The 18,522-nt window shown below is 42.9% G+C and overlaps 1 protein-coding gene across 1 annotated transcript in view; it reads right to left on the bottom strand.

The window, feature by feature from the left end:
• Positions 1–18,522, bottom strand: part of UPRT (uracil phosphoribosyltransferase homolog) — a 400,044-nt gene that overhangs the window by 66,092 nt on the left and 315,430 nt on the right. Inside the window, exon 6 of the mRNA XM_044057690.1 lies at positions 13,450–13,548. Within this exon, the coding sequence (XP_043913625.1) occupies positions 13,450–13,548 (99 nt within the window). The remainder of the gene's footprint in view (positions 1–13,449; positions 13,549–18,522) is intronic.

Below are 18,522 nucleotides of genomic sequence, written 5' to 3'. Positions count from 1 at the left end.
TTCGACACTATTAATATCTACAACTAATACCCTGACTGCTAAAATAAGCCTAAACTGTGTATAAAACCAAAGTGAATAAAAATATTTTACTGCTTGCTACTTATCCATATCCACAGGCAAGGGCTTTTAGTTTGACAGTTTTTGTATTATCTTTTTAGTCTCTTCTCATATATCCTTTGCTGCTATAACAGAATCCTTTTTAACTACTCCTAAATGCTTCATTTTATCATGTCCCCATAAACACGGGTATTCCTGAACCAATTTATGTGTGGGTGCATTGTTTACAACTACAGTCTGTTTTACCTTCATTTTATATCCCCAGATAACCCAGAAATGTATCAGAATGCTGTACAAAGTACAGTTGTGTACACTTACCATAAATGTAGATGTTTGAATGTATTCACTGCTGCAGTCGTCACATTTGGGGTTATTTGCCTGCAGTTAGCCCTCAGCCGGCCTGAATACCAGAGTCTTGGAGTCCTGCGTCGGATGCAGTCTCTTCTTCCATGACGTCAGGTCATCAGGGGTATAAAACATGCAGCCGACACCATTATATCAGTTTTTCTTGCCCCAGATGTCAGGTGCCCCCACAATGGGAACCAATTATATGTTATGGTACCCCTCCAACAAAAAGCAAATACACCAGAAAGCTTAAATACATCAAACAAGAAGGAAAGTTAGAGCCAAGAGACGTCAGGGTTCTGGAGGGAAGGTAACCAGGACTGCAACAGTGAATACACTCGAACATCTACATTTATGACAAGTGTACACAACTGTACTATGTTCTTCGTGTTTCACTGTTGCAGTCATCACATTTAGGTTGATTCCCAAAGCTAAGGAAGGGAGGAGGAAGTTAGAGAGCATTAGGGCCAGCTATTAAGCCCTGCAAGACTACAGTGGCAAAACCAGCTCTGGATTTAGAAAAAATAGGCATGTGGTAATGCTTGGTGAAGGTATGTACAGAGCTCCAGGTAGCAGCTTCTAGGATGTCCCTGGTGGGAACACCTCTGAAAAAGACTGTAGAGGTAGATGCAGCCCTGGTGGAATGTGATCTTATCCCCTGTGGGGTAGGTTTTCCATGGTGCTTACAGCAGAAATGAATGCAATGGGCTATCCACTTAGAAATTGTTTGCTTTGAAATGGCCTTCCCCTCTACCCTTGCAGCAAAGCTAACTAGCAGCTGTTCAGATTTTCTGAGATGCTTAGTCCTATCCAAATAAAATCTAAGTTGTCTGTGCACGTCCAAAGAGTGCAGTATTCATTCTCTTTTGTTTTGTGGATTTGGGAAAAAGGTAGGCAAATTAATGGACTGATTAAGGGCCACACTAGACACCACCTTGAGCATAAAAGAAGAACTGGTCCTGAGGGAAACCCTGTCTGCATGGAAGATAATGAAGGGCTCCATTGCCATGAGGGCCCGTAATTCAGACACACTTCTTGCTGAAGTGATGGCTAGAAGGAAGGCTGTTTTCCAAGAAAGGAACTTCAACTCAACAGTTGCAGCTGGCTCAAAAGGAGGGACAGTGAGTTTTCCAATACAAAGTTAAGGTCCCAGGCTGGAGTAGGGGCTCTCCTATTGGGGAGGGGTCTTACATTTTGGCCAATCTGAGGAATTGATTTAGCAGGGGGTAAGAGAAGAGGGATGGTTCAGAATTATGATGTGCTGAAATGGAAGAGGCATGAATTTTAATAGACGAGAAGGATAGCCCTTGTGGAGCATTTCTGTCAAGTACTGAAGAATATGAGGTAAGCTGGGCACTGTTGTGCCCGTCCCCGGAGTCTGGCTCCAGGAACAGTATCTTTTCCACTTCTCAGCATAGGATTTTCTAGTACTAGGCCTCCTTGCCTCCAGAATTACATCTAGCACCTGCTTACTGAGGGATGCTATTGGAGAGCTCAAGAAATTAGCCAGGCTGCAAGGTTCAAGGTTTGAAGCTGAGGGTACAGAATCTCGCCCGCCTGCTGGGACAGCAGGGAAGGGGTCTGAGGCAGGTGCCATGGTTGCAGCAGTGTCATACTGCGCAAGAGGGGGTACCAGTGCTGGCGTGGCCAGTCCAGTGCAATCAGTATAGTCCTTGGTTTGTCCTGTTTGATCTTTAGCAAAACCTTTGAGAGGAGAGACAGAGGGGGAAAGGCATACACTGAGAGGCTTTCCCAGGTAACGGACAGGGCATCCACTTTCCAAGCTTGACTGTGGGAAGTCCTTGTGCAGAATTTGTCCAATTGGTGGTTTTAAGGGGAGGCAAACAGGTCTATCTCTGGGGTCCCCCATTTGTTACTCAAGAGGTTGAATATTTTTCGTTCCAGTTTCCATTCGTGTGGGTCGCTTGCCTGGCAGGAATTGAGCTTGTAGGTGCACTTGGTAGCTCAGGGCTGTGTTCCACAGAGCCATAGCTAGTCTGCAGAGAGGGTACGAGTGGGTTCCCCCCTGCTTGTTTATGTACCACATAACTGTGGTGCTGTCTGTCTTTACCAATAATTGTCCTGGAAGAATGTGGTCCTTGAAGGCTGTTGGGGAATTCTGTACAGCTAACATTTCTTTTTGATTAATATGCAGGTGCATCTGTCTCAGGTTCCATTTGCCCTGAATGCATTGCCCTGCCAAGTGAGCCCCCCATGCATAGTCTGATGCGTCTGTTAGGGTTTGGGCGGTAGGGGGTAGAGTGAAAGGGAGTCCCTTGTTGTGGTAAGCAGGCCTCTGCCCACCAAAGGAACTCTGTCCTTAGGCAAGGAATGATAGGAATCATTGTTTCCAGGTCCTGAGAATGTTGACACCAGAGACTTTTTAAGTACTACTGAAGTTTCCTCATATGCAGTCTTGCATATGGAATTAGTAGAATGCAAGAGGCCATGAACCCTAGGTGCTTTGGGGGGGGGGTCCTTGGAGCCCCCGCCCTTTGAGATTGCTCTGTTTGATATCTCCTACATTGTCTTTTTTTTTTTTTTTAAACTACAGGGAGGCCCTCATCTTGTCTTGTCCAGATGGAAAAGGCCAAGGTTTCAAAGGGTAATTCCCACTGTACCTTGGGGTCAGAGACGGGAAAAATTATTTCACAGTTCTAATTTGCTTTCCTTTTTTGTTCAGTTTCTCAAAAAAAAATTGTTTAGCCGGTGGGCTAAAAAGGAATTTATTGTCCTATGGGGCATCTACTAATTCAACCTTTACCTGATCTGACAGGGGCTGGGGCCTGGACAATGCATGTCTGCAGATGACAGAACCTGTGGCAAATGATCTGCAATAAGCATCAAAGCAGCATAGTTATGTTTTACTGAGTGTCTAGATATTTGTAAAGCTTCTCTGGTTATCTCCCGTATCTTCTTGGATGAGATTATATCTGCAATAGAGTTTACTTTAGCTAGCATTTTGTCTTGAAGAGATTCAATGTACTTACGATTGTGGAACTGGCAATTCAATGCTCTCACTGCCAAGGTGGCAGAGGCATAGGTTTTCTTCCAAAGTCTGTCTAGTAATCTGCTTTCTCTGTCATTAGGCAAAGGATTTCTTATTGGTCCTTTAGGTACACCTTTAGTGGATTCAAACCAGACAAACGGATCAGCCTTTGAATTTTTATAGAGGTGATTACGAGTTTCAAACACTATGTAAAATCTATCTTGTTTCCTGGGAGTAAGGGGTTTATAGTCAAGAGTGTAAGAGCTGTGTCTTCAAAGACATCATGAGTACTGAAAGAACAGCCAGTGGTCTGGGTGAAGGCAAACTTAGGAGTTCCTTGTACTGTATCTGGCCCTGAGGGAACTGCTTACTTTCCCAACTGAAAGCCTCAGAAGACTGTGTGTCAACTGAGTGAGTTTGAGATGGTAAGCATAAACACCAAGACAGCTTCTCATCCTCAAGAGCTAGCGGCATCTTCCTCTTTCTAAAGAGTTACTTCCCTGCTCCTTTTACACAGACAGGACTCAGAGGAGGATGAATGAGACAGCTCTCTATATTTCAAGAGGGTCACAAACTCTCCAACTCCCATGCTATTTTAAAGCGATCCTGGGCTTCTGTTATGAGTAGAGGTGGTGGTGAAGCAAATTAAGTGATCTGTTTTGGTTTGCCTGCCTTAGAGGGGCTTACTGAAGGATTTAGTTGTCTGACTGCAACTTCGGTAGTTGGGGAAGACATGGAGTATCTTTTGATCGACACATGGTACATGGAGCTTTTTTTGAAAATGTCTGGGTCCTTAGCCTTTTTATCTTTCCATGTTCTTGGAATGACCTTAGCAGACACCACAGTCTGCAGAGACCCTGCAGTAGCAGTATGGACTGTAATGTCAACTGTCCTGATCATGCAAAATTCCTTAGCCCTAAGCAAAACATACAACACAAGTGAAAATCTTTATTCGGGATTTGCTTCCCACACTTCAAGCAACTGTTTACTTTTCTGAACTAAATTAGTAAATAGATTTCTCCAACAGGGTACTTGCCTAACTGAAGGAAAAGGATCTCTGGAAACACGAGCCAGCAGACAGGCTGCAACTGTACTGAACATGTGAAGCACATTGGACTGCATGACTAGAAAGAATTAAAGATGGTGCAAATGGATGCCCTTCTTATACCCTGATGTCCAGACATCTGTCCTCAGATGTCCATCGGCTGGGGATAATGCAGAGACTCTGGAAATCAGGTTAATCACGGACTTCAGCATGACAGGAGGACCTAAGAATCTCTACTGCAACGACTATGAAGAACATCAAAATATATAATGAAAACTAGGTTATCTGTAAAAGGCTGCAAAAATTGTCATCTTTAAAATAAAAGTAAATAGTTCAGCAGATACGTTGGAGAGAATTCTTAAGTTATTTCTTCATATGTGGAAAATGAATGGGACAGATTTGTTTTACAAAACAACAGCATTATAGCCTGCAATATAAAATCTGATAACATTCAAGTGTACTGCGCCAGGAAAACCTTACATATCAGTCTCTAAAGTAACCATACAAATTAAAGTAAATGATGCAATTAATTGTTTTTCTTTCGGCTTTTTCCCGGTTAGGGGTCGCCACAGCGGAACTCCGGTCCACTAATGATTGGCAGTAGATTTTTTTTTTTTACGGGTGTCAAGGTGCCAGCTCAATGCCCAACCTTCAACGAAGGCACACCCATTCTACGCATGTCTTTCGAACGCCACTCGACTGTCGTGAGGACATGCAGACTCCACACAGAAGGCGTTCCAGCAGAGAATCGAACGGGAGAATCTCTTGCTGTGAGGCAATAACGCTACCACCGTGGCTTAAATGATGCAATTAATAATGCTGTTCTAGATCAGATCCAGTCCTTATACAGTACGCCTTCTCCAAATTAAGAGAGGACTGCTCTACATGTGTACAGACTAAAAGGTTGAAAGAGGGCAGAGTAATCTACAGGTACAGCTCTTCATTTGTTAGGGGAAGGGGTTAGCTGTCTAATAAAAAATAAAATCCCTCAGGGAAGGTGGGGTGCAAGCCACTGAAGAATGTCCAAATTCACCATGTACATACTACATGGGAGATACAGAAACACAAATGGACCACATACAAATATATACCCCCCCCCCACGGCTCAGAAAACCTAGCCCCCTTGTTCATTAACTTTTGCAAGGATTTCATCTTCTACCCTGTCACTCACCTATACTACCTCTGTTTAACAAGACTGATTTTAATATCAGTGACAATCTTCTATTCCAAAATGACCCAAGCCAACTACTGCTTCACAATACTGTCTTATCTCAATACACCCAGCTTTTGGTAAAATACTAGAAAAAAAAATATCTACAACCAAATTCGTTACTTACATCAATGCCATCTTCTATCCAGGAAAAAAAAAAAAAATAACATGGATTCTGGTCTGGACACAACATCATAACAGCTCTCTACTCCCTCAAAGATGACATCTTATCCAATATGGAACATGGGCAACCTGACACGAGCTGTCTTTATTAACTTCAAATAAGCCTGTGATCTAGTTGACCATAACTTACTACTCCACAACTGAAATAGGCATTAGTGACAATGCAAAACCTTGGATTGCTTATTTCCTCACCAACAGATACTTCAAAGTGAAAGTAGGCACCACAACCTCTGAAACAGCTCCTCTTATGAAAGACCCCCCCCCCCCGAGATCTAGCTTTAGCCCCTCTACTCTTTTCTATATTTATCAAATTCCCATCTAATCACACACACATATCTCTTATTCTTTATGCAGACAACATGGCCATACAAAGGGTAAACAAATCCTATTATATTATACAAATTCAGCTCCGAGATGACCTCCAAACCCTCAATCAGTGGCTAATATGCCCGAAACCTTTACTCAATCCATCAAAAACCAAAGCAATGCTTCTTGGAACCAAACAAAAAATAGCCAAAATATTTAAATTCCTTAAAATTAAAGATGTCAATAAAACCACCATAGAAATTACCACATCCTTCAACTACCATGACATTTGACTAGACCAATCTCAACCTTCAACTACACATTCAAAACACACACAAAAAGATCAACACACTACTCCCTGGGCAAACAACCCATCACCTGTTCCGTTCAAGCCAGCCAAAGCTGCCACAAGCAAAGGAATACAATCTTATCTCTCAACTCAAATATGGACTACCTATAACTGTAACCACTGTAACCACCTTGCAAACCATCTCCAATAAAATCTCACATTTCATACAAAATCCCCATTAACGAACACCATTGCCTAACTCTCATCAAAACTAAATGGCTCCCAGTACATTTGAGAGCCAATCTCCTATTAGGATCACTAATTCATAAAGCCCTTTCTCCTGAGACATCTTTCCTCTTACTCAAAGGCTTTTCATCAAACTCCCTGCATATAATTTCAGGGGTATCCCTCAGTCTGAACTCACCCTATTAACTCCAAAAGCTAAACTTTGCCTCACTGACCATGCATTCTCCACACAGCACCTAAACTAAGGGACTCCATTCCTCTCAATCGGAGACATTCAAAAGTACACAGACTTCATACAACAGCTTAAGCAACACTTCTTCACTCAAAGTGCACCTGCACTAACACAGATCACATTACATGAACCTGCAGCTGTATCAACTTTTTATCCCTATGTCATTCTTCCTCATCTCATCTTGCCATCCCTTCACTTACAGACTCTCATTCATCCTACCTCCCTCTTCTCTTTGCAGCTCTCATTCTCTCCTTTCTACTCATCTTCCCCCTGCATGCCTCTCTCACCATTTCTAGGTCTTCTCCCCCTTACCTGCAACCACTCACGCTCACCTCTTCTTATTTCTCCAATGATATGCCACTATCCCTGTTCACAGGTGATTACTAGGCTAATGACCACAAGGGCCTTTTTAAGCCTAGCCATGCATCCCAATCTCTGACAAGTTCTGATACCCTTGATAAGTTTAAGCAGGGGCTTGGGAGATTAAACATTTGCAAGCTAGCACGGGCTTGGGAGATAAAACATTTACAGGCTACCAGTGTCCATTAGAGACATAGGTGCCAAACCACACATGAATTTCTTGTTCCCCATTCAACTGTCCAAGTTGCACTTGAATTGGGTAAGGGAGGATCTCTGCTTCCCATGGATGGGGAACCTAATTCAGAGACAGGGTAGTCTCTGGAATATATACTAATCTCTCCAGCAGGTCCCATTTATATCACAGACAAGGTTTAAGTCTTTAGAACAGGTAATTCTGGTGCTGATATGCAGGAGACCCATCAGAGTGGGGTCTGATAATGCAATGCCCTGTACGCCAGGCATAGATCTCCTCTCGGCAGCCTGTAGGAGACAAAACACAGGGATAAGGCCTTGAGGCAGTCTGCACAGGACAGGTTACTTACACCCTGTATTCTTTTAGTGAGAAACCACTGTGGTGTTCCAACTGTTGGATATGCCCGGTAAGGTACATACTGAAGGGGGCACTGTACTCAATGATAGGTCTGATGAATGCCGTATACAGTGGAATAATGGCTTCTTTGGACCTAGATGCCATACTTTTGTTTTTAAGTTGCACAACAAAAGAATGATTTCCTCACTACTGTAGTCATGACATGGTCACAGGCTAGATTACTTTCTGTGTGTGTCCCCAAGTCCCTGACTACTGGGTCATCTCTACGGGGTGTGCTGTCAATATGATAGTTACAAGAGGTAGATGACTCTCCAAAATATACTACTATGCATTTCTTAGTATTTCTATTAGTCCATGGCTCTGACACCAGTTGTTTGTCTCTCTCGGCCCTTCCTGAAGGACACGTGTTGGTGTGGGATTCAATGACTGCTCCTAATTTGCAATCATCTGCAAATTTAGTCAGCCAGAGGCCAATGACACTGTCCTTGACTTAATGCCAAAAAGGAGCGGTCCCAGGACCAATCTTTGAGGGATTCCACTTCTGAAAGGCCTCTCTTTTTACGTGGACTCCCCAAGTCCTGTGTGTGTGCCTGTTGGCTATCCACCGGGTGACAAAAGGGTTTGTACCCAACCTCTTGAATTTGTCAGCAATGCCCGTGGGGTATACTGTGTCAAATGCCTTGGTCAGGTAAAGGTAGGCAATGTGAACCATTCTGCCCTCCTCCATTGTTTTGGTGACCTTCTCAAAGAAATCCACCAGGCTGAGTATGCATGACCTGCCCTTGACGAAACCAGACTGGGTTGAATCCAGTGTCTGGAGGTTTACTATACCATTATTGATCATTACCATGATAATGCTTTCCATATGAGACTAGTGAGACTTATGGGTTTGTAGATGGCCCAGCTCTATTCAGAGGGATGACTGTTGCTGTTCTCCATTCATGAGGCACAAAGCCTGTTTGGAGGCTATAGTTAAACTTCAATTCCAGACAGCCTGATAAGTCATGTGTTATGCTATCTAGAAGGCATCCTGGGATACTGTCTGGGCCCACCGATGCAGTATTCTTGGCTTTAAAGAGAGCATTAAGGACCGTCCCTGGTGATAGCAGGGGGAGTTGTATCTGATGGTATTTCCTGAGGGAAGGTTGAGGTGGACAGAAGGGTAAAGCTGGAGCTGAATTTGTTGGCCAATAGGTTTGCTACATCTTCTATCTCGGTATAGGTGGCTCCATTCACGATGAGCTCTGCACACTACTGAGTAGTGTCTATGAGGCTGCTGATATAGCTAAATAATGCCTTGTGGTTGTCCCTGGCCTGGGAGGCCAAATTTGGCTTTGGAAGACTTTGTCCTCAGAGTTTTTTTTTTTTTTTTTTTAGTTTGGTGATGGTGCTTTTATCCTGCTGGGTGCTGCACCTCCTAATGTTTGCCATGATTTTCTATTATACAACCTATTGATTTTAAGATTCTACAAGGGTGGCGTTTGAGTTAGTTTTGTACTTCTTCCTGGTGGGTACAGCTGCCTCTTTGTTGCTATTAACATGGCTTTATAGTGTTTCTGTGAACATCTCTACATTGGCAGCTGTGTTTTTCAGGGTTTATGGGGGACAGAAATTTTGTCAGGTTATCACTTAATAGCAGGAAATTAGCCTTACAGTAGTTCTTGAATATTCCGGGGTTAGCTGGAGATCCAGGTTTTATTTTTACTTCAAAAGAGACCATTTTGTAGTCTGACCTTACCAGGGAAGACATTGCACTGGGGGTGTGCAGCACTCTCCAGTATTAGTGAGAACCGTATCCACTACGACTGCACCCCTGGTTGGTGTACTGACAATCTGGTTTAGGGAGTTTGTGTTGACAAAATCCAAGAATCCCTGTTCCTGTAGGTTTGGTGTCATATAGGATTTCCAGTTAATAGTGGGGTAATTAAAGCTGACCATGAATAAAGTATTGGGTTGGATGGTGAGCATTTCTAATAAGTTTAAATACATGGAATGGTTTCCCGGGTCAAAATGGAGGACCTACAGATTGCAAGGAAGTGGTATCTGATATTGCCTAAGGTGATATGAACATGGAGCAGCTCAAGCACATTGTCCTGTTTGACCATCATTGATGTACAGTGGAGATAATAAGTGTACACACTCCTGTTAAAATGTCAGATTTTTATGATATAAAAACATGAGACCACAATAAATCATTTCAAACCTTTCCCCACCTTTAATGCAACCTGTACCCTGTACAATTCAATTAAAAAACAAATCTTTTAGGGGAAAAAATATAAAAAATGTACAATAAGCTGGTTGCATAAGTGTGCACACCCTTAAACTAATACTTTGTTGAAGCACCTTTTGATTTAATTACAACATTCAGTCTTCTTGGGTAGGAGACTATCAGAATGGCACATCTTGACTTGGCAATATTTGCCCACTCTTCCTTGCAAAAGCACTCCAAATCTGTCAGATTGCGAGGGCATCTCTTGTACATATCCCTCTTCAGGTCACCCCACAGATTTTCTATTGGATTTAGGTCTGGGCTCTGGGTGGGCCATTCCAAAACTTTAATTTTCTTCTGGTGAAGGCAACCTTTTGTTGATTAGGATGTATGCTTGGGGTCATTTTCATGTTGAAATGTGTAATTCCTCTTCATTTTCAGCTTTCTAGCAGACGCCTGAAAGTTTTGGGCCAAAAGTGACTGGTATTTGGAACTGTTCATAATTCCCTCCACCTTGACTAAAGCCCCAGTTCCAGCTGACGAAAAGCAACCCCAAAGCATGATACTGCCTGCCACCACCATGCTTCACCATGGGGATGATGTTCTTTTGGTGATGCAAAGTGCTGCTTTTGCGCCAAATGTACCTTTTGGAATTGTGGCCAAAAAGTTCAACCTCGGTCTTATCAGGCCATACCACACTTTCCCACATGCTTTTGAGAGACGTGATGTATCATTTTGTACATTTTAGCCTGGACTGGATGTTTTTTCTGTGTAAGAAAATGCTTCTGTCTTGCAACCCTACCCCACAGGCCAGACATACGGTGAATATGGAAGAAATTCCTGCAGCTCCTTCAGTGTTGCTGTAGGTCTCTTGGCAGCCTCTCTGACCAGTTTTCATCTCGTCTTTTCATCAGTTTTGGAGGGACGTCCAGTTATTTGCAACGTCATTGTTGTCCTGTATTTTCTCCACTTTTTGATGACGGTCTTCACGGTGTTCCATAGTATATTCAATACTGTGGAAGTTTTTTTGTACCCTTCTCCTGACTGATACCTTTCAATAATGAGACCCCTTTGATGCTTTGTAAGCTCTCTGCGAACCATAGCTTACCATGGGCTTACATGTAGAGGCTCCATGAGATGTGGCTGTATGTGTTGATGTGGGGATTTTGAAAAAGTGCATTTGGGGTTGCTGAGGGTGTTTGTTAAGTGTACTACATCTAGGGTGTCTTTGGGGTTTAGGAAAGCTATACCTTAAGTGCCTCAGCATATGAGGGTCTATATGTATGCTTTGTATTGCGTGTGATGGGTGCAGTGTGTATACTTCTGACAACATTATTAACTTCAGGAATACTTTTAAGTAAGCGCTTTGCCTCCAGTGACTGTGTAAATACATCTCTCACATACCATATCAGTTTGAGAATTAAATGGTTGTCAGTAAACGAGGCAATTTCTATATTGCCTCAGGATGCCAATATCCACCAAAAGCTAGAAACAGAGACCATGGAAAATTTCATATTCATGGCAACAGATCCTTTTTACTGATTAGACACCTGGAGTGAGAATATAAAGCAATATCAGGAGTATCCAAGTCTGCAACTCTGGGGGCAGTGCTTGTCACTGCAAACTAGTTGTTTTGCGTGCAACTAGATATTGGTGAAATTTCAACTAGGCTATTAAATGAAAAATGTCACTCATGATGTCTGTTGTACAGGGAACTGCCAAACACTTGAGCGGGAAACTATGCAGTAGACCCTGATATATGGACGAGGTATTTATGCAGATATTCTGAAGTTAGACTGAAAACAAAGAATTACCTCGCCAAGCATAATGAAAAGAGGGGAAGTCACGTGAACGGCTATTGCCTGGCTACTACTAGTGCTGGTCTCACCACAGCTTCATTCTGGGATACAATGCTCCTTTGCTGCTGCTTCTCTTCTCACCAGAAGCAAAACATTAGCACCAATCCCAAGACAGAAACAGGCCACAGCCTGTTTGGTGATGCAAGGATCTGTAGGATTGTAGTCTTTTCCTGGTAGATGCCTTGAATGGCAACCAGACCAAACAGTAAGGTCAAGCACGCTCACTGCCCAACCAGAAACAGTAAAGAATCAAAGCACCCTGCTCCTTCTCTCACCAGCAGCAAAATATAAGCAAAAATTCCAAGCTGGCACCTATGAAGCAATTATTAGGCTTTCCAGTGATCAGCAGTCTCCAGAAAATAATGTCCCTGTGCTCCTTCTCTCCACCAGCAGCAAAACCGAAGCACTAATCCCAAGATAACTATTGAGAAGAAGAATGTGTGCTCTTCATTAAATGGTGGTCTTGGAGTAGATGTTGCAGATTCTAAAGATAAGTTGGATAAATTGGTTAATATCCTAAGAGCTGCAGTGGGCACTAGGGGTAACTAAGCTTTAACTATTTAAGTAGGGCAGCCACTAATTTTTAATACAGCAAGATAGATTGGAAGGGGTTGGGCACTTTGTATTCTGGTTCTATGGAATACAGTGGGGTGGCCAGTCAATTTAAATAGTTGAAAGGGAGTGATTTCACTAAGTGACAATTTTGTGCTTACTCATAACAGCCAATGAAATGAGAGCGGGAAGGAGATATCCGGTCAAATTAACATAAGGGGGCAGGCAACTAGAAAGACAGTTAAAAAAACACAACAGCTTCAGGGAGGGTGGAGGGGAGTTAATTTCTTAATTTCTGTGCAACTCACAAGAGACACAGCTGTGGTCTTTTTCCTAGTTTTAATATGCAATTAGAAACAGAATACAAGTAAAACACAATTTAAAGAAAACCAATCACAATAAACAAAATAGAATACGGCAATAAAGTAATCTAAAATAAAAGAAAGCAAAAGCAAACTAAGCATTCCCTCACACCAAGCTGCGTCAGAGTTTGGGTGAAATTTTCCATCTCTGTTACTATGGCTACATTTTATCTAAACAGCTCTGCTAAGCACAATTCCGTTTTTCCATCCATGATTTGGCATTGTAAATTGCTTCTTGAACTAAATGTTGCATCATATTCTTTCATCTATAAATATGTATATGATAAATATGTATATGTGTCTTAGTATATCCTTGTATCTGTAAATATGTTTCGTTACTTTCTTATCTGATCCTGTTTACCCGGGATGTGCCTGAAAATGGTCCACTGAGATCAGTGCACTACTCCAGTAAACAAATAAACATACACATACTGATGATGTAACATGACAAAAAGAGGGTCATCTCTGGGCTCATGCTTTGTGAAGCTTCACCATGTCTTGACAGTTTGGCCTGCCAGTGATCCTGGACAGATGCAAATGTGGTCATCTTGACAGAGTAAACCTATTCTAACCACAAAAGGGTGATCTTTGATTACAGGTGAGAAAGGGTTGATAGACTGACAGTCAAATGAAGAAAAAATAAAATGATGCTTACCATGTGGAGTTGAAAACAGACTGAGAAGTATGATATGGCTGGGTTGGACTCCATGTTCTATTAGAACTTTTACTGCCTCGATTACTGTGTTTCCAGTGCCTGAAACAAGAAAAGTATAAAACGTCAAAATAGCATGCACTTGCATCTGTAGCATCAGAAGGACCAAGCATGTCAGGTTTTATTTCTCCAAAACAATATAAAACTGCTCCAGCAGCAACACTGCACATATAAACATAATGGGTAGCATTCACCTGAACAATGCTTGCCATTAAGGAAACCTATATACACCTGTGTACTACTTAAATGATACAGAAACAAGTAAATTCAAAACTGTGAAATGGACATCATTTTTTTAAGCTACCGAATGATGTAATGCGCACATAATTTAACAATCAAGAAAAGAGGAAGACAAGATGAACCATGCAGTCTATTTGGCAAACTCTAGATTTCTTGACTGAAAGCACAGAAACCACGACAAAGCAGCATGCATTTGGGTGGCAGATAGGACCCTGGCAGCAAAAATAATCAGAAAGAAACTGAACAGCCAGAAACAGGAGGACTAGGCTACCTGTGAAAAAACACAAAATGGATGCACAAAAGCACAAAGTACAGTTGTGTACACTTACCATAAATGTACATGTTCGAGTGTCTTCACTGTTGCAGTCATCACTGTAGGGTTCTTCCTACCGGCAGGCAGTCCTCAGTCGGCCAGAATCCCAAAGTCTGGGACCGGCGTCGGCTGTTCAGTCATGCTCCCTGACATCAGCGGGCTAGGAGTACAAAGCTGCCAGCCGACGCCATGTTCTCCAGTTTTTCTTGCCCCAGATGTCAGGTGCCCAAAAATGAAGGCCAATAGTAAAACAAAAAAAAGTAACATAGAACAAACCCCATACCCTGAAGCAAATACACCTCAGAAGAAGGGTGAAGTAGGAAACTACACTAACGAAAGTGTAAGAGGGGACAGGAGGGAGGGTAACCCAGACTGCAACAGTGAAGACACTCGAACATCTACATTTATGATAAGTGTACACAACTGTAATATGTTCATCGTGTTTCACTGTTGCAGTCATCACTGTAGAGTTGAATCCCAAAGCTGAGGTAAAGGGTGGTGGTTATAAAATAGAAGGGGCGGCTAGAAGGCCCTGCAAGACTGCAGAAGCAAAGCCTGCCCTAGACTTAGAGTAAAGAGGGAGATTATAGTGCTTAGAGAAAGTATGCATTGAACTCCAAGTTGCAGCTTCCAAAATATCTTTGGTAGGTACTCCCCTGAGAAAGGCAGCTGAAGTAGCAGCAGCTCTGGTAGAGTGAGTCCTAATCTTTCCTGGGATTTGCTTTCCATGATGAGAGTAACAAAATCTGATTCCATGAGCAATCCATTTAGAAATGGTTTGTTTTGAAATAGCTTTGCCTTGGGAATTTGTTGCATAAGAAACAAACAGTTTCTCTGTTTTCCTGAAATTCTTGGTTCTGTCCAGGTAAAAACAAAGTTGTATGTGTACATCCAAGGAATGCAAGATCCTTTCCCCCTTATTTTGTGGATTAGTGAAAAAAGTTGGCAGGTGAATAGTTTGATTTAAAGCCACTTTGGAAACCACTTTAGGCATGAAAGTAGGATCAGTCTGCAAAGACACCCTATCTTGGTGAAAAATAATATAAGGCTCCACAGCCATGAGTGCTTGTAACTCCGAGACTCTCCTGGCTGAAGTCAAAGCCAGCAGAATAGCTGTCTTCCATGATAAATACTTAATATTAGATGTGGCAGCAGGCTCAAAAGGAGGCAGAGTGAGTTTTTCCAGAACATAGTTGAGGTCCCAGGCAGGCATGGGTGGTGTCCTAGGGGGCCTTAAATTCTTTGCTCCTCTGAGATATTGTTTCAGAAGTGGATGTGAAAAGATTGGAGGATCTGTATTGTAATGTGCAGAGATAGCTGAGGCATGTATTTTTATGGAGGAGAAGGATAAACCCTTATGAAGCATGTCTGTCAGGTAAAGTAAAATCAGTTGGATATTAGGAATGAGGGGATCCGAATCCTGAGCATGCATCCAGGTGCAGAATCTCTTCCATTTACCTGCATAAGATTTTCTAGTGCTAGGCCATCTGGCTTCTAAGATGACATCCATGACCTGTTTGGGAAGGAAAGGATTAATCATAGACCCTGAATTCGCCAGGCTGCCAGGCTGCGAGTCTTGATATGAGAGTGCAGAACTTGGCCCTGGTGTTGGGACAAAAGATTTGGAATCTGAGGTAAAATCCAAGGTGGCTCCTGGGATAGATTAATCAGTGTTGAGTACCAGAATTGACGAGGCCAATTTGGGGCCAGTAAAATCATCATCTTGGGCTTGTCCTGCTTGATCTTTAATAACACCCGTGGAAGAAGAGGTAGTGGTGGAAAGGCATACCCTGAGAGGTTTCTCCAACTGAATGATAGTGCATCCACTTTCCATGCTAGTTTGTGAAATGTCCTTGTGCAAAAAATCTGTAACTGGTGGTTGAGGGGTGATGCAAATAGATCTATGTCCGGGCAGCCCCAGGCCTCTGTAATCACTCTGAATATTTGGGTGTCTAGCATCCACTCCGACAGGTTTCTGCTCAGGCTGTCTGCCAGAGTATTTTGTTTCCCTGGCAGGAACTGAGCTTGTAGATTCACTTTGCAAGCAAGAGCTGTTCCATAGAGTCATGGCTAGTCTGCAAAGGGGGTAGGAGTGTGAACCCCCTTGCTTGTTTATGTACCACATAACTGTGGTGGTGTCTGTCCGTATCAGTAGTTGTCCTGGTTGTAGAAGATCCCTGAAAGCCAAGAGGGCATTCTGTACAGCTAACATCTCTTTTAAACTGATGTGTAGGAGCTTCTGATCCTCTGTCCAAAAACCTTGCAGACCTTTTCCCTGCAAGTGGGCTCCCCATGCGTAATCCGGGGCGTCCGTGGTTAACACTTGGCTGGCTGGAGGCAGACTGAAGGCTTTCCCTTTGTTGTGAAGACATGCCATGGCCCACCAATAGAATTCCTTTTGTAGGCAAGGCAAGACAGCAATCTGTGTGTCTAGACTGTGGCAATGCTGGGACCATACACTGTTTAGGTACCATTGTATTTTTCTCATATGTAGTCTTGCATTTGGTATGAGAAGGATGCAGGAGGCCATGTAACCCAAAGCCTGCAGGAATTTCCTTGCAGCTAGCTGATTTATTGACGCCAAGGTTTTGAAAGCTGAAGCCAGCTGTAGTTGTTTTTCGGATGTCAGGAATGCCATCTGGCTTGTGTTTAGAAAAGCACCCAGAAAAGTTATCTGTCGTGTGGGTGTCAAATTTGACTTTTTTATGTTCACAGTGAATCCCAGGTACTTGAGAAGATTTTGAACAAATTCCAGATGCTGGAGTAAGACATCCTTGCTGTCTGCTTGAATAAGGCAGTCGTCCAGATAAGGGTAAATTTGAATTCCCTTGAGTCTGCAATAAGCTACTACTGGTGCCAGGCACTTGAAGACCCTGGGCGCAGTAGACAAGCCAAAGGGGCAGCGCAGAGAATTGGTAATGTTTTGAGCTGGCCTTGAACCTGAGGTATTTTTGCCCTCCTGTCTGATAGGGATGTGTAGGTAAGCCTCCTTTAAATCCAATGTCACCATCCATGCATTTTTGCTCAACATTGGCAGGAGCTGCTGCAGGGTAAGCATCTTGAACTTTGGTATCTCCAGGAAAGTGTTTAAAACTGACAGATCTAGGATGGGTCTCCATGAATTTTGCTTTCTGGGAACTAGAAAGAGCCTTGAGTAAAAGCCTTGCCCTGTCTCTGATTGTGGAACCAGTTCTATGGCCCTCATAGCCATGAGGGATCCCACCTGGTTTAATGCCTCTGACCATTGTTGTTTTGGTAGGTCTGGCCGTCCGTTTGGTCTTGGCAAGGTTTGAAAGTGGAATTTGTAACCCATTGAAACTACATCCAAAACCCACTTGTCTTGGGTTATGTAAGTCCAATTTTGTTGAAAAAGAGAGTTTTCCTCCTAGAGGGGCTTCCAGGAGAGAAGTTCCTGGAGCCATGCAGGGGGAGTCATTGAGCCTGTTTTCTATAAGATTGAGGTCTGTCCTCTCCACCCCTGGGGGTGGAAGCACTCCACTGTCTAGGTCTGTAAGAGGTCTGTGCTTGGGCCCTCCCTCTGGAGCGCCTATATCTACCCCTCTGAGGCCTGTCCGAGCTGGTAAAGGACCAATTTTTTGTTGGCCAATTTCTGCTAAATCTTGGGGGCTGAACTTGTAAGAAATCCTTAACCGTTTGCATGGATTTTGCCTTATCCTCCATTTTCTTTGTCACCTCTTCAGCCTTAGGCCCAAACAAAACATTATGCTGAACAGGAGCATCCAGTAACTTTGCTTTCACTTGATCAGGTAAGTTTTGTTCCTTTAACCAAGCATGTCTTCTAATGACTGTGCCAGAGGCAGCCGCCCTGCAAGAGGCCTCCAAGGCATCAAAACCACAGTGTAAACCATGCTTCCCCACTTGTTCAGTGGCATGCATCAAATTGTGTAATTCCTTATTATCTGCACATGCAGAAATGGTACCTAGCTTTTGTTTCATAACAGACAGTAGAAATTGCTGATATTTTAGCATATGAAATTGACAATTTAAAGCTCTAATAGATAAAGTAACAGAAGTGTACACTTTTTTGCCCTATCTCTCCAAAGCTCTAGAATCCTTATCTGTCGGAATAGGGTTTTTAGCAGAAGCGGCCTTAACCCCCTTAGGACCCTGAGAAATGGTTTCTGGATCAGCAGTAGGAATTTTGTAAAGGAACTGGTGGGAATCAGGGACCCTGTAATATCTATCGGGTTTTAGCAGGGGCTGGAGGAAAGAGTCGGGAGTTAAATTAGCCTCAGAAAAGGCATCATCCACAATATCCAAAATAGGCGGAATAGCCAGGGGTCTATGTTGGGGAAGAAGAAGGAAATCCCTAAGCCTTCTCTTAGATTCCGAGTACTCCTGTCCTTCCCAGTGGAAATGTTCCCTCATGTCATGTAAAGTTTCCCCAAAAGAAAAATCCTCAGGGGGAGAAGCTGAAGGAATGGATTCCTCAGCATCAGAAT

Source organism: Protopterus annectens, chromosome 15.part0 (genome assembly GCF_019279795.1).
Source record: "Protopterus annectens isolate FY-2018-M chromosome 15.part0, PAN1.0, whole genome shotgun sequence".
NCBI classification, from domain to species: domain Eukaryota; kingdom Metazoa; phylum Chordata; order Ceratodontiformes; family Protopteridae; genus Protopterus; species Protopterus annectens.
Note: the sequence above shows the minus strand (reverse complement) of the source record. Positions and strands in the feature narration are given on the sequence as shown.